Genomic DNA, 24,866 nt, shown 5'->3' on the forward strand with positions numbered 1-24,866 from the left:
TAAATTATTTTAATTAAATTGCCTGAATGGACTGAATGGACCAGGATGATCTTGGCTCTTCTCCTGCCGCAGCAGCAGCGTGTGATCAGTTTCAGACATGTCAACAGTGTAGGGTCCTCTCTGACTCATCCCCCTTTGTCTTCCGCTCCCTAGTAGACAGACAGGAGCTGGAAATCAATGTGGCATCGATGCTCTCTATTCCAGGGGGAATATAGCATCGCATTAATATTGCAACCCCTGCTGGAGAATTTGGATAAGAATCCAGGCTCCAGAGGGCCTTTGTTCGAGTGGCCAGCTTGCGGATGCTGCCACAGCATGAGAATGAGAGCGGGCGGATGTGTTGCCGGCTGGAGTATTATGCCATGTCAGGAAGGAGGGGAAAGAACAAGCATTCTCACTCAAGCCGACTTTTGGGGTTGATGGCGCCAAGGGAGGTCCTGCTGGGAAAGTCAGCATGAGGCTCAGGAAGACTTTAATCAGCCCTCTAGTAAGGCAGGAGCTGCCTCAGCTGCCCAGATTTCTCAAAGGAAGGACAAAGCTTTCCTACAGCACACCCTGAGAGTGGCCAGAATTAAAACAGCTTGGAAACATAGTTCTGCATCTGTTCTTGTTTTTTTGTTTTTTTAAGAAAAAAGAAAAACGTGGAAACAGTGTGAACTAAAACAGGTTTTGGATCATAGGAACACAGCACTTCCTCCTCACACCTACTTTATGGCAGGGCTCAGGCTTACGCAGAAATAATTCAGGTTTGCCTAGAGACAGGAACATCCATTTAATCTAGCTGCCAGCAATGTTTATACAGAGATAATGTAAAAGAGTAATGTTTTCCATATGGAGCAAGAGACATGTGCAAGTACCTGAGCATAAGGACATCAGAAGAGCCCTCCTGGATCAGACCAAAGGCCCATCTAGTCCAAGATGCTGTTCTTATGGTGGCCAATCAGGTTACCTGAGAATCCTGTAAGAGGGACATTAGCACAACTCTCTCCACTTTCAGTTCCCAGGAACTGATATTCAGAGGCATATTACCTCCAATACTAAAGACATTACACGACCATCACAACTATCAACCACTGATAGCCTCATTCCCCATGAACCTGTCCAACCCCCTCTTAAAGTCATCTAAGTTGCTGTCCATCACTATGCCCTGTGGCAGTGAGTTCCACAGTTTGAGTATACAGTATGTGAAGAAGTCCTTCCTTTTAGTCTCTCTTTAATTTTCTCAAATTCAGCTTTGTTGAATAACCCTTTATTCTAGTGTAATGCAAGAGGGAGAAAAGCTTTTTCCTCTCTACTTTCTCCATACCATGCACCATTTTCTGTGCTCTCCCCTCCCCTCCCCACCATTAGTTGTCTTTTCTGAACTGAGCCGCCAGATCCCTCTCCCCCAGCAGCTCAACAGGGTGCAAAAAAGCCCTCTCCGCCAGGAACCCCACTTGACAACATAAGCTTGAAAAGCCATCAGGAATGGCATTTTAAAATGACATATAGCCTGCTTGACTTCCTGCCTGACCCTTGCAGCATCTTTTATTGAATCCTGCTATCTTTCATTAAGAGCTTCTGAGAAGTGTAACTCTGAAGTCGAACGTTTTGGTTTCCAACACCGAAAACCCGAAAGTAAATGCTTCTGTTTTCAAATGTGCCTTGGAAGTCGAATGGCTTCTGCTGAGCTTTATTTCAATTTTCTCCATTGACTTTGCAACCAGCCCTTTGCACCTCGGTTTTCAAATGTTTCAGAAGTCGAACGGTCTTCTGGAATGGATTACATTCGAAAACTGAGAGTCTGTCATCACCTACACAGCATCACAGGTTTTGAAGGAACCAATGGGTATCACCCATACTGACCCCCCCCCAAACTATAACAATATATATATACATGTGGGGGTGGAATTAGAAGGAAATGAAGTTAGAAGGAAGTGAAAAGCAAAAAAGCCAAATACGGTGATCACTACACAAGAAAACAGTCATCAAAAGCATATATATTCTGACACATATATTCAGGCATTTGTAAGCCAATTTGAGAGCAACCATTTCATCCTCTTTCCCAATTATCATATGTAGCATGATTAAAAAAAAAAAAATCAATCCACAAATGATAGGTGTGGGTAAGGGCAGTGCTTCTTTAAAAAAAAAAAAAAGGTGCCATAACTCACCATGAAGTTGTTACACTAAGTGCCACTGTTTAAACATGGGGGGGGGGGGGAGAGAGATATTGGTACTGTGTACCCTTGAGTACCCCAGGAAAAAGCACTGTAAAGGGTTTAATCCACATCCTTATTTGCAACCTCCAATTCAGAAAGAAGGGAGAGCCATCATTGGTTCACCTGTCACAGTAAATCCCCCCTCAGTTCAAGCATTATTTTTGAAAGAATGGGATTATAAAGGCAGGTTTTACTGGAGTGTTTTTTGTGGTGCAGTACCTGAAACTTGATAAACTGGATGGGGTGCAATTTCACCGTTCTACCTAAGCTTCCTTTCCTGACGTACTTACTTGGAAATAAGTACTCTTGAAACAAATCAAATGTGCTTGTGTTAACAGCTGCTGTTGTCTTTGCTTTCACCTCTATGTGGAACAATATCATCTAGATAAATATGAGTGTGATTTGGCTGGGTGGTGAATCTTTCCATCACCAACAAGTTTTTGAGAGTAGTATTGGCAACCATTTGGTCATTTGGTTGGGTTTTTTTATTTTGAGTTTATGTGATATTTGTATGCTGTTTTGCCAACAGCAATGTTGAGTGCAAAATAATAAAGCATTAAAATGAGCAAATAACATTTTCATTAGTATAATCAGCAATATACAATAGCATATAAGTATAGTAAAAATAAACAATTCAGTAAGCAATTAATGGTTGTATTGACGCCAATACCAACTCACAAAATTTAAAAGAATTAATCAGAAGATGTTGTTGAGCAGCAGCCCCCTCCCAGTTGATAGATAGATAAACTTGATTCGCATTAGCCAACGGCCATAGCAACATAAAACAAGCAATATATACAAATAAAATATATACAAATAAAAAAAGACAGCAATGGGTAAAAAGGGCAATCAAATGACCAAGATTATCGTTCAGATAGTGGCCCTTAATCTCATTGCACCCTCGCCCCTCCCAGTTGGCAGCATCCTCAAGAACATAAAAGAGCCTGCTAGATCCGGCTATTGGCCCATCTAGTCTAGCATCCTGTTCTTACAGTGGCCAACCAGATGCCTGTAGGAAACCAGCAAGCAGAACATGAGTACAAGAGAACTCTCCCCTCCTGTGGTTTCCAGCAACTGGCATTCAGAAGCATTACTGACTCCCAACTGTGGAGGCAGTGCTGAGCCATCCTGACTGGTAGCCATTGATAGCCTTGTCCTCCATGAATTTGTCTAATCCTCTTTTAAATCCATCCAAGTTTATGACCATCACTGACTCCTATGTGCGCAAGTTCCATAGTTTAACTATGCACCAGGGAGGAACTTCTTCACTCTCAGTCCCAGGCAGAAGGTTTTTTCATAAGTATAACCACAGGCCAGGTAGAGCCCTAGATGGAGCACATACAGTCTCTTGCAAACAGAAGCACTACATTAGGTTGTTCCATAGTTTAAGCCATAGTGGCAGCAAAGCTGCTCTCACAGCTCTGTCCGATTCATTTGAACCTTATTGATTGAAATGGGAGCGTGGGGATCAAGGTTAAGGGCTTGGGGGTGAGATCTTTTGACCTTGGTGAATGTGGTCTGGTGTTAAAGTGGAACTGATGTTAAAAATGAATAGTAGATTATGTTCATCTACTATCACATACCCTTTCATCCTTCCGCGGATACTTATTAGCTCATCATTCACACAGTCAGGCAGGAACTGACTTCTTTCAGAACATAATTTCTATTTAGTGGTGAGAAATAGGACTGGACTGTAGTCGCTGCATTTGGAAATAGCCAAAGATTAATTCCTATTTTGTTCATTTGAGGAAACATGGCATCATGATAAGGTCAACTTTATTACCATTCAGCTAGCAAATGTCAACACTACTTCATGTAAGTTTATCTCAGGGGGGAGGCAATTTTTTGAGAAGTCATGGGGGCTTTGGGGATAATCATAAATGGAGGGTTCAAGCTGGGTAATCCTCAGTGAATTACAACCCTTGGATTTAACAGTATTTTAATTTCCAGAAGGGTAACAGTGTTTGTCTCTTGCAGCAAAAATTAACTAGAATCTTGTGGTGCCTTATAGATTAACAAGTGCATTAGGACATAAATGCATTAGGACATCATGGGCATAAGCTTTCAGCCACATTCAGCCTGAGCCTATTATATGTATATATGTGTGTATATATTATTTATTAGCTAACCTTCACCCCAAAGTCCCAGGGCGGGTTACAACATTAAAACACAATATTAAAATCAGTTTAAAACAACTTACAATCACAAAATAAGGTGGTGCCTAAAAAGATGCCTCTTGAGTGTCAAATGCCCAGAATAAAGGGTAAATATAGAAGAATATATTCAGAAGCAATTAAGCAAAGGAGATTGGTTCAAACACTGTGAGGCATGCAAAGATTTCTTGATTGTTGTTGTTTAGTTGTGTCCAACTCTTTGTGACCCCATGGACCAGAGCATGCCAGGCACTCCTGTCTTCCACTGCCTCTCGCAGTTTGGTCGGACTCATGATTGTAGCTTCAAGAACACTGTCCAACCATCTCGTCCTCTGTCATCCCCTTCTCCTTGTGCCCTCCATCTTTCCCAACATCAGGGTCTTCTCCAGGGAGTCTTCTCTTCTCATGAGGTGGCCAAAGTACTGGAGCCTCAGCTTCACGATCTGTCCTTCCGGTGAGCACTCAGGGCTGATTTCCTTCAGAATGGAGAGGTTTGATCTTCTTGCAGTCCATGGGACTCTCAAGAGTCTCCTCCAGCACCATAATTCAAAAGCATCAATTCTTCGGCGATCAGCCTTCTTTATGGTCCAGCTCTCACTTCCATACATCACTACTGGGAAAACCATGGCTTTAACTATACGGACCTTTGTTGGCAGGATTTCTTGATTAGATACCTACTATTTAAGAGCGGAAAGGCTAGATATATAAAATATAATTTAGCATCCTAAGCAGCACAGGACTTCTCATTCATGGAGAATAATTATAATCCCCATTATGTATGGGATTTCTAAAAGGTGCATGAAATGTTAGGAACTACCTCAGGATGTTTTGCATATTGTGTAAAACACGTCTTTCTCTTCTCTTTCTTTTTTTTTTTACGTTACGTTATGTTAATGTTAATTATTGTGGTACAGGTTTGCATGAACGCCACTATGTACATTCCCTTGTTATAATTGTTCTCTCTGTTTTATATGCATTATAAAATGAAATACAGTGGTACCTAGGGTTACTATTTCTGGGTTAGCGGAGACTTTAACCTGAAGCATATGTAACCCAAGGTACCACTGTAATGAAAAGCTTTACAGAGTATAGAATAAAACAAAGTCTATTCCCTGCACTAGAGGTGATATTTATTTATTTATTTATAATTTTCATTTATGACAAATAAACATTTCAAGCAGAATCATCTTTACATATCATGTTTTGACTTTCCACCCCCTCTTTCTGTGGTTCCTTATATTTATTTTCTTGCATATCCCAATATAAATCTATGTTGTATTTTATTTCCATCCATTTCATGTATCTTTTCAGTGCTGCACATTTTTACATTAATCCTGCTAATGTCTTAATTTGTTTATGATGAGTTTGTAAATATTCAATAAATGATTTCCATTCCCGCTTCAAGACTTTGTTATCTTGATTTCTTATTCTTCCAGTAAGTTTCACCATTTCTGAATATTCCATTAGTTTCTGTAGCCATTCTTCTTTTGATGGGACATCTTCCTCCTTCCATCTTTGGGCAAATACCATTCTTACAGCAGTGGTTGCATACATAAATAAATATTTATATTGTTTAGGTAACTCCAATCCTATAATTCCTAAAAGAAAAGCTTCTGGTTTTTTTAAAACAAAAGTTGCCTTAAACATCTTTTTCATTTCATTTTTTATCATTTCCGTCTTCCTCTTCTCTTTCAGTGACTGTGACCAGTTCCATAGAAAAAGGTATGTGGCTGTTTATGCATTTTCAGTTGAGGGGTGAAGGAAGCTTCATGAAGCATTAAGCCATGTTGTTTAACACCATCATGTGTACTTTGGCCTTTAGCGTCCTTTGTCATTTGCACAGGCCAATTTCTCCACTAGGTATATCTTGCTTTCTTGTAGAACAGATAAATATTTCCCTGTCAATCACCTAACTTGAAGGAGAGTTCATGCTTTTTCATTTATTCATCTCCCTGAAGACTAGACTGTCTTGGAAGCCAAGCATTAAAACAAAGAGGATGGGGGGAATCAGTGCCCCTCTATGTCTTCCTGATTGCTCTTTTTCTCCTTTAGTGGCCTACCTCACCATATTCCATGTGATCTTCCTGTTCTTCATATGGACGTATTGGAAGTCTATATTTACTCTTCCACAGCAACCGGACAAAAAGGTAAAAAAAAGCTGGGATGCTCTGGAGCAGCAAAGGAAACAGTTGAATCAAGAGTTAGTTCTGCTGCCTTAAGAATGTCTAGCCAAACTCAGGCAACACCCCTGGCCAGAGCCACCTGCTGCCCCCACAGTAGCCTGAGAGTAAACAGATCAACAGTGGGTGGGGGTGTGACAGTGGGGGGAGAGAGGGAGAGAGATGCAGCATGATACGAATTGTAATCATCCCAATGTGATTTGGTCAAATGACTCTTTGTCAGGGGCTGTCTGTAGTAACTTACGTTACTATCACATAACTAACTACAGTGGTACCTCTGGATGCGAAAGGTATCCGTTCCGGAGCCACATTCGCATCCAGAGCAGAAAGTGCATGCATGAGCGGTGAAACCCGGAAGTAACACGTTCCGTTACTTCCGGGTCGCCGCGGAGCACAACCCAAAAATGCTCAACCTAAAGCAACTTCAACCCGAGGTATGACTGTATATTATAGTAGCATGCCTCCATAAAGTTAGTTATAGTTGTGTTATTATAACAAGTTGGTTGAAACCTGTGTGGACTCCATGGTGACCATGTAAGTGTGCTAGATACAGGGCATACCCTTGGTTTAGTCTTTATCCTTAGTGGAGAGAGGGGTGGCCATAACCCTGTTGTCACATTCTGACTACTTCCTGGCAAAGTTTAGACTTCTGACAACAGCCAAACCATTAGTGGTTGGGGACGACTCTGGATGGTCTTGTCTCCAAAGACTAATGGAGCCAGATAGGTTCCTGGCTGTTCTGGGGGATTTCCCTGTGGACAGAGCCAGTGACCCTGTCAAGGCCTTGGTCTGTCAATACCATCACTCCAGTGCTGCAAGACCCGCACTGCATCATGGTTTACTGAGTTGTGGCAGATGGCGGAAAACTTGCTCCAAAGATGACCAAACGCTTACTCGTTCATACAACTCTGCCTGAGAACTGGTGCTGAAAGCAGTGGAGAAGAACTACTTTGCTGCCGGCATCACCTTCTCAGTGAACTGTCCAGCAGTTATTTCAGGTGGCCCCAAGGCTAACTGTACCAGAAGTGCTGAATGACACCACACACACAACACACACACACACACACCACCCCCGAAGCACTTGGTAGCATGCTGTGTGTCGCACTGCATTTTGGGGATAAAGTCACTCAACTCTGTAGCGCTTTAGATGTAGCAATTGTGCAAGCCCAGTCAAGGTGTTCAATTCAGCACCTTCCCATATTTTATGCAATCTGTTTTGGGGCTTTACCACTTAGAAATGCAAGTAACTAAGTGGTATATAAATGTCTTAAATAAATAAAATCCTCTTCTTCTTCTTCTTCTTCCAGTTCCACATGTCTTATGCTGACAAGGAGCGCTATGAGAACGAAGAGAGACCAGAGGGACAGAGGCAGATCCTTGCTGAAATGGCACGGAAATTGCCCGTGTACACAAGAGCAGGGAATGGAGGTCAGCTGCACAGACAGCCTTTGAAATGTCCACCTCATCACTCTAAGCGGCACACACCAGCAACCCGCCTCATGAAACATGTCCTTGCCCTTTTGACTTTAAGAACCTTAATGCGGAGGGAATCATATTAGTTTAAAAGGATTTCCTTTTAACTTTCTCTGTCAGTCTTTGTAGTAGAGAGGAAATCCCTTAAAGATGTTCTTGATTTGTAAGAAAGTGGCTCAATGCTTTGTGACCATATGCTGCCTCAGTCTCCAGCTGCTGTATACATTCAGAGATCTAACTGGATTTCAGACCTGAATTGTGCTCTTAAAACATCAGCAGTCCAGTGGTAGAGTATGCACTTCACTTCCTTCAGGAAGGTCCCATGGTTTTGTGTGTGTGTATATATATATATATATCTCCCAACTTTTCCCTCCAAGGAGCACAATGCAGCATACACATTTCTCCCCCTATTTTATCGTCACACGTGAGGTAGGCTGAGACGTCGTTACTAGCCTAAGGTGCACCCGGTGAGCTTCATGACCGAGTGGGGATTCGAACCACCACTGGTCACAAGTAGACAATGGATCCATGTTATGATCATTTAAGAAGCAGCTTGATTCCATAGATAGTCACCACCAGATGTTTTGGACTACAACTCCCATCAACGCCAGCCAGTATGGCCATGCTGACTGGGGACGATGGGAGTTGTATTCTAAAACTTCTGGAGGGCACCAGGTTGACAAGTGCTCCTGTTAAACTTGAAAAAATTAATTGGATCTAGCACAGTGTGGGACATCACGGCCATATACATGGCTAATTTTAGCCTTCTCACATCAGAATTTTATACTTCTCTGTTCCTAGAAGCTAACAAGAACTGCCAGCTCAGAACTGGTTGCTTTTAATAGTAGGACTTTGATTTGCAGTAAGTGAAAAGAAGTCATTCATGAAGTCTAGTTCAACCAGGGGGTCTAAAGCCAAATGTGGTTTACATTTGTGAAACATGCAAAGCCCCATCACAAACATATTTTGTATCTAATGTTTGCTCTTTACTAAAGTGTTTAAATCTTTCAAGCTACTGTTAATGCCTTGAATGTCTTCATATTCATGCTTCCAATTTCATAGGACTGTTAATAACAAATTGCATTTATTTTATGCATTTCAAAGCATCAATCAAGCTTGTAAAATCAGACAGTATTATCAGAGGAAATGGTCTTGCATAAAGCTGCCTATTGAGTGAGATTTGCTCACTCCCATTATGGCTAATTAAGGCATTATGGGGTGTGCTTCTTTGCAGCGATTCGATTCTGTGATAGATGCCAGCTCATCAAACCTGACCGCTGCCATCACTGTTCGGTTTGTGCCATGTAAGTTTACCAGAATGATTTACATCACTATAACTCCACTCGTGAAGAAGAAAGCTAGCTCTTGATGCTTCAAGGAGAAAGATAGGGCAGACATGGGCTTGTCTACATTTGGGCATCATTTTACTATTAATCCACTTTCCTCCCATTCGACCAGAGTAGTCCACACTCACACATATTTGAATTTGTGTATGAGGAAGAACTTCAGTCTTTTCTGTTGATACCAGCAAGTGTTCCCTTTTGTGTTTGTCCCCACCTTCTAATTTGTTGAGTCTATTTTGCCAGTTAAGTACTGACAGAGCATGCATATCCCTGCACCCACACCTGTTTGTTTTTGAATGAATGAGTGAATCTTTATTTGCATCAGCCATCGGCCATAGCAATAAAACAACAATACGATATACAAAAAATGAAAATAAAAAGTCATTTACAGTATATAAAATAAATCTTGATCTTCCAAGAGAAAGGACACTGTGGCAGTGACTGGGTGGCCCAGAATGGATGATGAAAGAGGGGTGATAACCTCATTCCTCAAGTCTTTATAAAGAGTTTGTTTTTTGTTTAAACCCTGCCCCCCAGGAAGTGCACAAAACCACACACAGTCAGGCAGTTATAAATTCTCAGTATACAGTTTTTAATTTAAAAATATAACACGAAAAAACCAAAGATAGTATTATTTCTGTTCTTTTGGTGTTTCCCTTCATGGTGTCCTGATCTTTTTTTCCTTTTTACAGGTGTGTATTAAAAATGGATCATCATTGCCCATGGTGAGTGGCACCCCTTGAATTCTATCTTTCTCATGTCCTCCAGATGTTTTGGACTACAACGCTCTTCAGCCACAGTCAGCATAGATGCTGGGGCTAATGGTTGTTGTAGTTCTAAACATCTGTGATGCACCAGGTTACAGGTGGCTACTGTAGAAAAGCCTTTGGCAATAGCTGGGATCCTTTGAGGACAGATGTTCTAATGACTAGCAAGGACGAAGTGTTACCTGTGTGTCTTAGTGTTTCAAATGACCAACTGTTATTATCTGAATACATAAATGCCATAGACTCCTGTACCAAGTATAGTGGGATATGACAGCCAGTGGGGAAAAGTATTTGAAATTACTATTCAGTGGAAATTCATGTCTCTTGTGCACCAGGATAAAAGGTTTCCCAGTGTTATTAACTATGGGAAATTGCTAACCCAGTTTTTGTTTTGTTTTTAATAGGAAAGCAGGATCTTTTGGTTGAACACTCCCCAGTCTGGAGCACATTTTAAACCAAATTTGAATTGAGTATTTGTGGCACCCTGGGAATGAAAAAATCAAGTTGTGTTGTTTCTTAGGACTTTCAGCCTTAATAAATAGATGGCTTGTGTTTTCTGTAGAAAAAATGAGGTTGGAATATGAAAGTAAATGAGACTGAGATTATGCCCAAGTGCTGACATGGAACTTACTTCCCCAGAAGGCAGTGATGACCACCAACTTGGATGGCTTTAAAAGAGGATGAGACAAATTCATGGAGGAGGCTATGCTCTGGCTCCACAGCTGAAGGCAGCAGTGTTTCCAAAATACCAGTTGCTGGAAACCACAGGAGGGCAGAGTGCTCTTGCGCTCTGGTCCTGCTTGTGGGTTTCCTTTGGGGCACCTGGTTGTCCACTATGAGAATGGGATGCGGAACTAGAAGGGCCATCGGCCTCACCCAGCAGATTCTTTTATGTTCCTTCTTATAGCAGGTCATAACGTTGATGGCACTCTGCAGTGATGCTCCATCAAGGAAATAAGAGTGCTTTTAGCTGCTTTCACTTTGCTCCCAGCCCCATTATGCTTAACATGGCTTTTTCCCCCCCTCCTTTGCTCTCTAGGGTAAACAACTGCATTGGATTTTCTAACTACAAATTCTTCCTGCTATTTTTAGCATATTCACTTTTGTACTGCTTGTACATAGCAGCAACAGTCTTCAAGTATTTCATCAAGTATTGGACCGTAAGTTTTTGAACCTGACTGCTTTCTATGTATTGGTTTTTTTAAGACACTCTGGGTTCTAATATTAAAGCAGTGACCATAGCTCAGCTGGAAACACACTTTTGTTTCCATGTTCCATCCTTAGCATCTCCAGGTGGTAAAACCACTTTCTGAAAGCCCTGGAGAGAGCCTCTTCCTTTAGAGCAAACGACACTGTGTTCAGTGGTCTGACTCCAATATATGAAGCCCAAATCAAATGGTCTTCTAATTAGGCACAAGTAAGATCTGCTAGCCAACAAAAGATTTACTGGTCTTTTCACATAAAGGGTGGCTTATGGATGTAAGTCATATCCTGGACCTGGTAATTTTGTTTTTCTTTCTTAAATTCTTTTTTACGTTCATTGGAGAATATCTGAGAATATATCTCATTGCAATAACAGGCTGTCTTCCTTATCTTGAGTCAGACCACTGGTGCATCTAGCTCAGCTCTAACTGGCAGCAGCTGATGTGCGCTGTATGTGTGTGTAGCGCTTTGTGGCCATTTTTGGGTTGATTATTTTTGTGGTGATCAGGCTGAGGTTGTTGGGGCTGGTAGGGGTACTAATTGCTTTGAATTTAGTGCCTGGTCAATTTTAGTCTTGTTCTTTGCTGTTTGTTTCATAAGAAGAATAAGAATAGTATTATCATCATCTCTCCATGGCTCTTCCACAGCCGGAACTGCAAGATTGTTAGGAATGATGTGCGAATCTGCTCACTTTCCTTTGCTTTCCTTTGCAGGAGGAGCTGACCAATGGGCGTGCCAAGTTCCATATTCTTTTCCTCCTTTTTGTGGCAATCATGTTTTTTGTTAGCCTCCTCTTCCTCTTTGGCTACCATTGCTGGCTCGTCAGCCAAAACAGGTCTACGTTGGGTAAGCTATTTATTGCACCTGCTCTGAGAAACTGGTGGAATGGTTCAAGGGGTGGATAATCCCAAAGTTGCTCGTCTCTATAATCTGTCACTCAAGGGGACACACCTGGTGCGTCTGAGTATGCAGAAACCACTACTATTTTTCAGTGGCCACTTTTCACTTCTAAAACGATAGGCATTCAGCTATCAAGTTCAGTATAGGAGAGTATGGTAATAAACAAATCACATTTTATTTTTGTCTGCAGAGGCCTTTTCAGCTCCTGTGTTTCCTACTGGCCCTGATAAAAACGGATTTAATCTTGGCATTAAAAAAAATCTTCAACAAGTGTTTGGAGAGAAAAAAAGACTTTGGTTCCTCCCTGTGATATCCAGGTAAGCAGACAGGAAGCTGCTGTCAGCCTAAGAGTAGTAGAGTGCAAGATCTCTACAGTAAACTACAGAACTAGACAGGAGAGGCTGTCAGACTTTCCTTTGGTGCAAGGGACAGCAGTAGCCTAGATCAAGTCTGTGTTTTGTGAATAGTTTTGTAGTTAAAAGTAGAAACAGAATCTGCTTTCTCCTTCTCCTCCTCCCCTCTCTCCCTTCCTCCTTCTTCTGGATGGAGCCCGGGTGCCTTTACCAATTTGTTGCCTTTGTCTCCACAGTCAAGGTGATGGACATTTTTTCCCAACAAGAACTCTGAGTGAAGCAAGGAATCCACTGCTAGCAAGTGAAGAGCAATGGGAGGAAGATGGGTTGGACGATGATAACCTTGGTAAGGATGGGAAATGCATCTGGAACTTGCTGTTTTGGGGAGAGTCACTGTGTTGCAACAGTAAGGTCTTGTGGCACGTTAAAGACTGACACAAATATTGCAGCAGGAGTCTCTATTTCATAAGGTGCAAAAACCGGACCATGAAAAGGATGGATGTAGATATCCATGGATAAAGTAGGGTAGGGTGGTATGGTGGCCTCTGATGCAAAGTGGGATTTTGAAAATGAGTAAGATTTGCTTCAAACAGAAACCACTCATCATCATTGTTATTTATCACTATTGCTTTTTCAATTTTTATGCCACTTTTTTAACATCAATGAGCCCAAAGGGACCCCCAGCACAATAGCAGAAGTACATAGCAAAAGAGCATTCATACAGTACAAAAATTAATACCATTTCATTTCAAAACATAATATGGCAATACAAATAATTCATGTTGAAAATCTGAACATTATACCATTTTTAATTAATTATAAAATAGGCAATACAGTTCATTAAAGCATGTATCAATTGATCAGATATAATAAGCTTTCCAATGCAGTCAGGTATCAACAAATAATAAAACTAGCAGCTGGTTCCTCAGACCTGCCAAGTGCAGGAAATAGCAATCAGACACTCTAGAGTCTGCAACAGCAGCAGGTGACCACTCATAATACTCTGATGCAGTTCTTAAAGGCTCCATCAGCAACAGAGACATGGGGATGGAAGGTTGATGTTCAGTCTCTATCCCTGCACTCTAGATGTTCCTGCTGCTTCTGAATGAGGTTTGGTTACTATGGCTAACCATCCCATTTATTGCTCCTGGAATCAAGAGCAACTATGAGTCACACCCTCTGACCTCATTGGCTGCAACAGCAGCTGAGAGGAACTAGCCAGGCATATGAATTTAGAGCAGCCAAACAACAGGAGCCACTTCCATTAGCTACAGAGAATCCCAGCTGACAAAGTGTCAGGGAGAGCTAAGCAGCTGAGCAAATCTAACAGCAGGGCAACGAGGCCAGAGCACACTCCTTTGCCCCTCCTTTCTATGACCTAAACAAACCCTGCGCTTCCAATAAACAACTCTGTAAACTACAAAATTTATGCAGTGCGTAGTTAAACTATGGCACCCACTATAGGCACCAACTTGGGGGGCTTAAAAAGGGATTAGACAAATTTATGGAGATAAAGGCTGTAAGTGGCCACAAGCCATGGTGGCAATGTTCTGCCTCTGTAGTCAGAAGCTGTGTGCTTCTGAGTACCAGTTGCTGGAAACCGCAGGAGTGGACAGAGTGCTTTTACTCTCTAGTCCTGTGTGAGTGCTTTCCACAGGCATCTGTTCAGCTACTGGACTAGATGGGCCATTGGCCTGATCCAGCAGGCTCTTCTTAATTTATGTTCTCCCCACATCCTTAAAAGCAGCTGTCTGGGAAGATTTGAGCAATCTAATTCTCACCACTGAGGGCCCTGATTTCCTGTTTCTCCATTTAAGCAGGAGAAGCAGTTGGAGAGAGCCAGGTGGTTTCTCTCTGTCTCCTGGTAAACCTCCTTGCCCACTGTCAGACTTGCAGAGAGAACAGCATTGTGTTGGTCTTGTGGGGAGGAGCCATGCCTGGCTCTATTTGACCCTGATCCCTTTTCGTCCACATGCCACCCTCTTAGGAAGCTTCCCCACTTAGAGATGCTGCAGCTACGCTGGGACTTGCATTGCTTTCAGACAGGCAGGCTAAGGATCAACTCAAAGACAGGCTCACAAGCTGAGGCTCTTGCCCTGTTCGCAGTATCACTAGCCTTCTGCGCAAACTGAGAGGGTGCCCCAGAATCCTTCATCATTTTGCAGAAAGTCTTGGAGTTCCCTTTGAATTCAGACAGGATGTTCCCATTCAAGGCGGCAAAGGCCCGCAGCAGACCTTGAGTGTCAAACCTTCAAAACTTTGCTAAATATTTTGTATGTGCCTAACACAGTACGTAATAAGCTGCAGTCAATTCTTCTGGTACCGGTTTAATTTGTTACTACTGACTTTGTACAAATCTGGTCACATAGCTAGGGAAGGCCTGTGACTTTCTCCTTTGCTGCAGATTGAACCAACGGACTCTCAGATGAAGTGCACATAAGAATAGATAAATAGGCTCACCCCAGCAAGGCTTCTCCTTTAGACAAAAACAGTTAATCTAAAGAGTATCTGAACGCTCCCACCCTTGTTCCTCTACTAGCATATCCAACAAAGCCAGTCAGTGGAGCTGCAGAACTGGTCAAGTTGTCTTCCCAAATCTCAGTGTCCTGGAAGCACTTGAAAGGGATTGTGGTAAAACTCCCCCCTCCCTTTCTGGCAAGGCACTCCTTCAACTCCATGTTTGTTGGCTTTCACATTGACATTATTCTGTGCTAGAAAATGCTCTGAAGGATGCTTCATTGCAAAATTTAATAATCTCATCTTCTCTGAGACTCGCACTTCGAACTCCAGTGCTGCTGGAGAAATGTACTCTCCTAGGATCTTGGAAGAATTGTTGAAGTGGCTGCGTTCAGCATTGTCTCTGATGAGTGACTAAGATTGTCATTAGTGCACCTGGATTGGGGCAACATCTTCTCCCGATGCTACACCACTTAGATTGCAGGAAAGGGAACTCATTACATGTTGTGCATGTGTGTAAGAGAGAGCGGGGGATGGGGAGAGGATGTTGCTAGATTGTGGTGCAGTGCACACACGCCCATTCAGTAGAAAGTCTCACTCAGTTCCATGGGGCTTAGTCCCATGGTGAGAGGCTGTGAAATTACAGCTTTAGTAACTTTATTATTATTTATTTAAAAGTGTTATAGTCCACATTTATGAGTAAAGCTCACTCAAAGCATATTACACAGTGACAGTATTGGGGGGGAGGAATCTGACAATAATGAAGTAGAATAGAATGCAAAACCTCCTATAAAGCTCACATCTTTAATAAAACCAGCAATTATAAATACACACCCAGTCCAAATATAAAATTATGCCCAAAGATAAAAGTTGCTGTCATGCTGCTGATAAACAATCCATGATTTGGCTTAACATAATGTCTTAACCTGGATTTGTGGTTTGTTTTCCCCAAACTAACCATGTGCAGTGAGCCAATAACAAACTTTGGTTTCTCCTCCTCTGAACATCCTTTAGGGCCACATTTTCTTCTATTTGGACAATAACTTCTAGGCAGAAAATCCAATTGATGTTTACTCCCGATTTAGCGCTAAACAGTGGGTTTCCCCGGGGAAAACGGTGAGACCAAGCATGTGTGGATGTGTCCATGGTTTGTTTGGAGAGAAACCAACCAGAAGCCCAGGTTCAGATGCAATGCTAGGCCAAACCATGAGTTTATTCCAGGCAACATACCAGCAGCAGGAGGGAGGGAGGGAGGGAGGGAGGGAGGGAGGGAGCAAAGTGCAAAGAATTTCAGTATACTACAGGTTCACTTTCAACCAAAGTTTATTTTAAACTATGGTTTAATGTGATATTTGAACCAGGGCAATGTCTGCCTTCTCCCACATTTCATTTTAAGTCTCTGCAGCTGAATGCAGGCCCCATCCATGGTTCCAATATTAGCCATTTTCGTACAATATTGTGCCTTATTGTGGATTTTGTAGCTTCCCGACTTTGCTTTCATAATTGTGGTAGTCATGGAAACCCATTCTTGATAGAGTAGTGCCAATAAACAAAGTGGTCTTAGATTGGAAATAAGGAGGGTAACCCCAGACTTGAATGACAGCATGCAATTACTTTTCACCGTAGTGGTGTTTTGCAACATTCACATTTCTGACGCTGTGTTTATTAATGTTTTATTTGGTGCAAATGTTTTTGTTTTACCAACTAGATTACAACCAAGGTTCTTCAATTTCTGTGGAAATGGAGACGTAATGTTTTTGAAAGGCTGTTGGTACAAAAATCACACTCCCAGGTAATCATCCTATCCTCAGGTTAACCCCCACCCCACCCATTGTACCAGCTCCTTTGATCAGTATTTATTTCATGCATTTACACTTGACCTGGATCTGTTGGGGGGGGGGTTTGCACTGTTTGAGGTCCTCAGTCTGCCACTAACAGACCCAGAACCTTCCTCTTAGGATAGGATAGACATGAAAATAAGTTTTGATAAGAGTTTTGGTGGTTCAGATAAAGCTTGGTCAGTCAAAGTGAATTGTTAGCACAGAAGGCCTTGTAGCCAGAGGTTCCTTCTGCTCTTAGGAAGGCTGCTTTACATCTTTCATTTGAGCAGGGGTGGCTAATTCTCAGTTTTGGGGGCCTGATCTGTTCCTCCAAGCAATTTTTCCTACCTTCCCAAGACCCCACCAATTTTGGCAGTGGCAAAAAGGGGAAGGGGGAAAGTAAAATGGGCACAGGACTGTGGTGGCAGTGTCCTGCACAGTGATGGGGATGGGGATGTGAATCACCTCCTCCGTGGACATCAGATTGATCTTGGACTAGTCAAGGAGAAGGGTCTGTGTGTGCACATGAGAGCCTGTGCGTGCCAGAGTGGATTCTTTTGACTGCAACCATGGCTAGCATGTGGCTCTACTAGAGGGTTGGGGAAGGGCCAGAAAAAATGTTACCTACCCCTGCACTGGAGCATTCTATGAAAAATATGCAGCAACATCCAAAGAGCTTGAGCCACATCTTATGATGCATGAGAACTGCCACAGAACTTGTTGCAGTACTGTGTGAACTCCTGCATAAGTGTATGCTGGAACAGCTAGTGCTGGTGTTCTGTATCCACCCTGAGGAATAATTTCCTATATTTTTTCATCAGTTTATATGCTGGTCTGGAATAATAGTTAGGTTACAGAATAAATGTATGTATGTGGGCTTGAAGGAAACAAACCATCCAGCCTGACAGCAATGCTTAATGGCTATTGTTGATTGATTAACCTGCTCTTGAGCAAGAACAACCCATGCCAACCAAATCATCTTTAAATGCCCCAAAGTTAAAAAGCTTATTTCTAACCTCCTTAATCCTGATTGATCATTTCAATAGGAACTGTGCAACTTTCAGTGGCTTTCCAGATAAACCAGTGGATTTCTCAACCCATAACCAGGACAGTTGTGTTCTTGGAAGTTATGGCGTAATGGTCTATTTTAGGAAACTGTGCCTCTAGTTGAAAGCATGCATTGACTCAACAGACAATTAAGATCTCATTTGGAAAACCTTCCAGCAAACTAAACTAGAAATCTTTTGCTTTAGAACTGGAGAAACTGAACAGTTGGGGATGTGTTACTTGTGAACGTCCTTTGGATGGTTTTATATAATGACTGCACTGTAACGTATATAAGAACACAGAGAAATTCCACTCAGTGTTGGGGTTTTTTGTGTTTGCTTTTGTGGGCAGAGGAAATACAACCTCTGATTTTCAGCATCATTTGCAGGAATGGCTTTTCTGCGATTCACTTCAGGAGGAGCCTTTTCCTGGCATGCCACAAGGATTCAGTGTTCCTGTCATCAGGCTGTGACAACCTAAAAGCAGCACTAGATAATAAAGAGAAAGTGTGGCTTATACCAAAGCCAGTAACTGAATGCCTGCTTGCCCCCTCTCCCTCCAAGTATCATATAATAATTCTCAATGCATGATGGGATGCAGTTGCATCAAGGTCCCCGGTCCCTGCCAGCAGAACTCAATGACGTAGGGAAGAGTTAGGGAAACAGATTGTGTCAGATGTTTGCTCAATGCTGTGGGTTGGGCACAGGAAGAAATGTGTCTTTTGACAGCAGCCAGATTTTCCCTATGTCTTGTCTGTCTCTGTCCTAAAAGAAAAGCCATTTCACAAAGTCCTGCATGCTAAGGGGACACCTGGTTCCTGCCATATTCCTCTCCCCAACTAATTGTTTGGCTCTGCAGTACCAATCATAGAATTGTAGAGTTGGAAGAGACCACAAGGATCATCTAGTCCAACCCCCAGGAATCTTTTGCCCAATGTGGGTCTCAGACTCATGACCCTGGGAATAAGAGTCTCATGCTGTACTGTCTATGTGCAATGAAGCTTTCCTCCCAATGTAGCTTAGAAGCTTTTGAGAAGCAATTTTCATTTGGGCTGTAATGGGGAAGAAAAGGGTTAAACTCCTCTCCCTGCCTGTCATGTTACTGATAATCCGTCCCTCATAGGCACAGCTACTATTTGCATTTTTTTAATGCAAAGGTGCATCTGATGTCATACCTAGTTTTGAGGTTAAGAAGAGAGAGAAAATGCTTTCAACCAGACCCATCCTTATGCCTTTCTCTCTCTCCCCACCCCCTTTCCCCAGTGAATTTCAGCTTCCTTCTATGATGGACATTCATGGGGAACAAAAGGAAAGGAAGCACTTGGATTACCTGCAGAAGGGCCATCGTCTGATGCCAATCCTGGCTGTCTGAAATGGTTCTTCAGGATACTGGTCTGGTGATGGCTCCAAGGGTTCCTACTGATTATTGACTCTTGAGCAAGGGCAGCTTTGGCGGATTAAGGCCATTCAAGACCTTTTACTTTTTTATTTCTTACCCAGAATAAGTGAGAACTCTTTGTGCAAATGCATTTCCAAATGCCTTAATGGCAGTTATCTAAGACCTTGGATTTCACAATATTTTTCATTTTGCCAACTTACAAGAATGGCTCTGTAACAAGGAGTAGATGGCTGGTCAACTGGACTACTTGTACAAGTGCTTTCAAGCAGGAATCATGGTTGCCAAATCAGGTCTTATTGTTAGAAACCCTGGCAAGTATGCACTGCACGTTTAAGGCTGTACGTCTCCTTTCCCTGCCCATAATACCTCCTCTTACTTTTTGAAATCCTTTTCTTTGATTCTGTTAAGAATGTTGGCCCTTTTGGTCTAAGAAACACACCCTTTTTGGTGTGGTGTAAAAAAAAAAAAAAGCCTTCAAGCACAATCCCTGTTGCAGATGCATACAATTTTAAAGGGATGTTTTCTTTTCTAAAATATTGGGCAGGATCCTGACACGGAACACCTCCCTTTGACCTGTGGCCCAGTACTCGAAGTGGTCAGCCTGTGCCTGAACTGCACCACTTTGGACTGTAGGGGGGGACCCAACTCTGGTTCTCTCCAGATCTTTTGGACCATGACTCCCATCAGTCGCACCTAGCACTGGCCAATGAGTGTTGTGGTCCAAAACATCTGGAGGATTCCAGGTTGGTGAAGGCTTCTAAGTCTCTCTCCACATAGAAAAGTGCCATGCTGGGGATCAGTTGACTAGACTTCTTTATGTTAGAGGGAAACATTTTGCACAGAGAACCCTTCAATCATGTGAGGCTCCAGCAGGCACCACTCAGGCACAAACCAATATTGCTTATTTTTCAATACTTAGTAGAAAGAAGGGGAGTGGGGAATGATTATTTTTCAGTGAGCAAATGGGACTGAGACTCTTTGTTGAAAAAATAAAGCCAAGATTTTTTTTTTCATAACGTTTGACAGATGTGCTATTAGGTGTGCTGGATTGAGCTGTCTTCCTTTTCTAATTATATCTGATATAAGAACCATTTTTAGTCTGAAGGTCCAGCCAACGCAAGACATTTTCCTGAGACTTTGTTGCTGCATAAGTGGTGAAAATACAAGCATTGTTTGGGCGGCGGTGGGGACTGTGTGGTAGACGCAGGACATCCAAAGGATATGATGGTATACACTTTGAACTGGAGTCTCGAGCATGTGTACCACAGAGGAGTTTGCACAGCTCTCTCCCTCAAGAGCAAGGCATTGTTTTTTACACATCCTTGCTAAGAAGCTGGGAAAAGAAATACTTCACCATTTCTTAAGTGTTGTCTCAGTATTTCTTCCATTGTTCTTCCTTTTTCAATGGTAATGTTTACGGGATCTCACATTCCCCACTGCTCCAGAAGGTTAATGTGCAATTCCTCAACCTCACCCCAAAAAGTGAAGACCAACACAGAAGATGACGTATACCTCAATCCTACTGAAATAATTTAAGCTTGTGTGTTTAAACCTTAATTGATTTCAACAGCTGTGCTTTTCACACAGCTCATAGTTAACCTACGCAATTCACCACCATAAGGCGTAGCAACTGTAATTTAGACAAATGCATGGACAATAAAGCAAGCAGTAGCTACTGGTCATGATGGCAGTGTGCCACTTCCAGTATCAACGTCATCATGCCTCTGAATGCCAGGTGCTGGGAATCACAAGTGGGACAAGTACAGTTGTGCTTCTGTCCTGCTTGTAGGTTTTGCATAGGTACCTGATTGGCCATTGGGACAACAGGATGCTAGACTCGATGGGCCCTTTGGTCTGATCCAGTAGGGCTTTCTTATGGGCTCCCTTGGGGATGAAGGGCAGGGTATAAATACACATAAATAATATCCTTGTGTGTGGTTGGGGATAGATTGAATCACAACCCACATCCTGCATTGTAAGTTCACTGCCAAAAGCCAGGTCTGAATAGGGGTAGGTGAGGATCTCACTTCCAGCTGGCCAAAAGCCTGGGCCCATCTTTCTCTTTTGTGTTCACAGCTATAGAATGCTTTGGTTTCTTGCCAGGGCTGGCAATACAGGGCCAGGGCGCTAATGCTGCACTTACTACCTTCTCTTGGCAGACACTATCATACTGTTGTTCTAATTGTCATTTCTATTACTGTGCCAGATCCCTGGGGGCTGTATGTTCAGCTTGTAATAGCACAAATGGAATAAATGTAAATTATACTGCTAAACATTTTTTTATTTTTTTTTGGAGGGGGGGAAGCTGTGCTTAATTTCATAATTTGCCTAAATAAAACTTCCCATTATGAAGTAACCAAAAATAACCTAAGTTTATCTCTGAAAACACCTTAGCAACCTGTTTTTATTGCAATCAGGCTTCTTAAATGAACAATTTTTATTCTAAACAATCATCAGTTTAGAAGGGCTCTGGTCCAGAGAACTTTATAGAGGAAAAATATATGCTAATGCACAATCCAGAAATGCCTGGTGCCCACCAAACATTTTAGACTATAACCCCCATCTACCCCTTTCAGGCACAGCAGTTACCGTCCAAAACATCTGAAAGACACCAAGTTGGGAAAGGCTGCAGCATAAATTTTGTGCACTCATGAACGCCAGGGATCTGATACCCAATTTACTAACAATGCAATATCTGTGTAATACTGCCAACATTATGCCTACAGATATAAACCCAAGTATAGAAAACTATTTAAAAATGTTTATGTAGCTTGTGTCCCTTGTCTTCTTAACCTTTTTTTCAAGGATCTGTGTTGAAGAGCATCTATACATGCTGAGTAAACAAAGAAACTTGCAAAATATTCCATCAGTTGTTATCACCTGTTCTAAGGAGCAGGTCACTGATGATTCTCTGGATGGCAGATGACAGGATGTTCTGCATGCCAAAACACCCTCCTGGTATATTCAAATATGAACATATTATTGCATACTGTTGCTGCTTTAAGCAAGGGAGTTGTGGGCCGGGGGCTCAAGCCCCAGGCCTGTGTGGTAGGCCTCTTGATTGCTGGCGCTTTTTAAACTTAATTTTATTTTTACTTTTCTTACAAGGCAGCTGAGCACACTGCAAAGTACACTGCTGGTGCCCCTTGAGTTCTTTTAGTAACTGGCATCACTCCTGACTTTCAAGCAGTCATCCATTTCTTGCATTTCATTCAGGTTTTCCTACATTTTCACTGCAAACGGAGACCGATGTTAGCCCTAAGGACTAAGCAAATGTCCTGAAAAGGAGTGAGGGTGGCAGCATTTCCTTTCTTGCTGTAGTTCTGTGCTTTTGAACAAAGCAGGAAACACAAGAATGTTGTGCAGGGTGTAGAGGAAAATCCATTCCATTGTTGCTCCTTGAAGAGGCTGACATTGTGGGTTGTCCCTAGAGCGATGCTGTTTCTTTGTTGAGCTTGCTTGACACAGGGGACTTGTGGCTTACAGCTGTCCTGTATAAATACTTCCAGTCTCTGAGGGAGTAAACATATGCTTTTGGATATTTTATGCATATCTGCGACAAAGGCAAAATGTCTCAATGGCTGCTTGAATAATTTGATATCCAATTAAATGATGTGCTGTGCTAATAATAATGTCTAGATACATGATCAACTATCAGATAGCTTCTGTAGTTGCAGTCACTCAGGATGCAAGTCATTTAAACTACCCTAAAGCATTAAGTATTTTCATGGAAATGTTAAGCACTCCTTATGTTTTCACTAATTTAAACAAAACAGAATAATCCAACCCTTCTTTTACCACCACCCCTTAATGTATTAATTCATTATTAGTATTAGGCCAAAATTATTTTTGGCCTCTGTGTACTGCAAAAAGTTGAGCTAGCATTATGTTGGAGATGCAAGATCTGTTCTTTGCCCTGTGTACAAATATATATATATATCCGAGTGCAGTGTGGACGCAATGAGTAGGCTGTGTATGTTCTATTGTTCCATATCATAACATTCCAGTTTGAGGAACCTTCTGTATGACTGCTTGAACCATGAAGGATATGAGATGCAGTGTGGACACAGCCCAGAATTATTCTGGGCGTGAAACTGCAAACATGAAAAGGGAAGATTGAACAGGTGTGCAACATCCACTCAACTATCTTCCATAAAAAATGTTACACATACTTAACATTCCAGGTATTTCTCTGGTTAGCAAGCTTAAGGCATCACACTGGTGTCTACAAAAGTGGGATAGTAAATACTATTTAAAGAATATGGACTTTGCAAAACTTGGGACTTTTTGTATGAACTGCTATGCTACAGTGGTTTATTTTGTAAATAGGACACTACTGAGTCCTTGCTGTTAAATATTTATGGAGCAAAGAACAGTAACTTTGGGAGAGAACACGGGATGATCAATAGTGTACTGCCTGATGATATAACAGATATTTATTGCCCAGAATCATAGGGCATTGTCAGATGTGGCATAATCTGAAAGCACAATTTTGGTGCACATTACAATACCAGGAACACTAATTTTTTGTATAGAATACAGTCTTTTGAAATTACTTGTATTGATTTTATTTAGGTACAGTACCTTGTTGGGGAAGACATTTTTGGGAGAAAATGCTGATGTGGGAATGGTGTACTTCATCAGCAAAATGGTTGTGCTTACCAATAACAAAGTTTTACTTACATAAGAGCATACTGTCAATCACTATGCTTCCCTTAAGTGACTTTGTTAATTTTTTAGGATACACTCTGCATTTAATTTTATGGATTTCTAAAACTAGATTCTAGTTTAATCCAAAGAATTGAAGTGGGTGACAACAGGCTTCATATTAAGGGGATGGAAAGTAGCAGGGTCCTACATGCCCATTTAATACTGCATTCATTTATCCAGAAAAAAACAAACAGAAGACCTGCAATGAGTATTCTTCCAACCAAGAGAGATCCTCAGCAGTTTGCATGTACATGTACCTGATGTTAATCAACTGGAGAGCTCAGTATACCTGCAAAATATCTTGCTGTGCCTGCCACAGTTCAAGTAACCAAGGCATTTGTGCTACCATGTTTTGTACTGTTTTACCTTTGAAGTGGCAGCTTACTGCTTGGTCCTTTTCCTGACCAGGTGTCTTGCCTTTTTCACAGAATTTTTTTGGTACCACTTTTCTGGTAACCACTGAATCAAGCTTCATTCTAACTATCTGTATTGGTCATATTGCAATTGCTTTTGTGTTCCAGTTTACTATACTTCCATATGTGTAATTAAGGCCTAATTATTTCATTGATTGTATTTTTCAAAAAGGTACCATTTCACCATCTTGTTTTAAAGTAGGGCACATAAGAAATGGACTTCTGTTAGGTTTCACAGAATAGAACTGTTTCCCCTCCAAACCTCCATGTAATCATCTTTGTACAAATTCCAAATTCAGCTTTTTGATTATTGCAGGTTTTATTTTGTTGACCCTTTTGAATGTTTTGACTTCATTATCTCAGGTTTGTTCATTAAAAAATGTGTATGTTCATGCTTGTTGCAGCCTTAAGCATGGAAATGTTTTACAATAAAACATATTTTATAGAA

At 41.7% G+C, this 24,866-nt stretch overlaps 1 protein-coding gene across 1 annotated transcript in view; it reads left to right on the plus strand.

Moving 5' to 3' along the window:
• ZDHHC15 (zDHHC palmitoyltransferase 15) overlaps nucleotides 1-24,866 on the plus strand; it is a 34,005-nt gene extending 9,139 nt beyond the window's left edge. The window contains exons 2-12 of the mRNA XM_079961466.1: nucleotides 6,050-6,076; nucleotides 6,407-6,501; nucleotides 7,842-7,962; nucleotides 9,242-9,311; nucleotides 10,043-10,075; nucleotides 11,157-11,277; nucleotides 12,034-12,166; nucleotides 12,411-12,537; nucleotides 12,810-12,919; nucleotides 16,739-16,822; nucleotides 19,160-24,866. Of these exons, the coding sequence (XP_079817592.1) occupies nucleotides 6,050-6,076; nucleotides 6,407-6,501; nucleotides 7,842-7,962; nucleotides 9,242-9,311; nucleotides 10,043-10,075; nucleotides 11,157-11,277; nucleotides 12,034-12,166; nucleotides 12,411-12,537; nucleotides 12,810-12,919; nucleotides 16,739-16,782 (881 nt within the window). The 3' untranslated portion in view covers nucleotides 16,783-16,822; nucleotides 19,160-24,866. The remainder of the gene's footprint in view (nucleotides 1-6,049; nucleotides 6,077-6,406; nucleotides 6,502-7,841; nucleotides 7,963-9,241; nucleotides 9,312-10,042; nucleotides 10,076-11,156; nucleotides 11,278-12,033; nucleotides 12,167-12,410; nucleotides 12,538-12,809; nucleotides 12,920-16,738; nucleotides 16,823-19,159) is intronic.

This window comes from Podarcis cretensis (assembly GCF_951804945.1).
Source record: "Podarcis cretensis genome assembly, chromosome: Z".
Classification (NCBI taxonomy): Eukaryota; Metazoa; Chordata; class Lepidosauria; order Squamata; family Lacertidae; genus Podarcis; species Podarcis cretensis.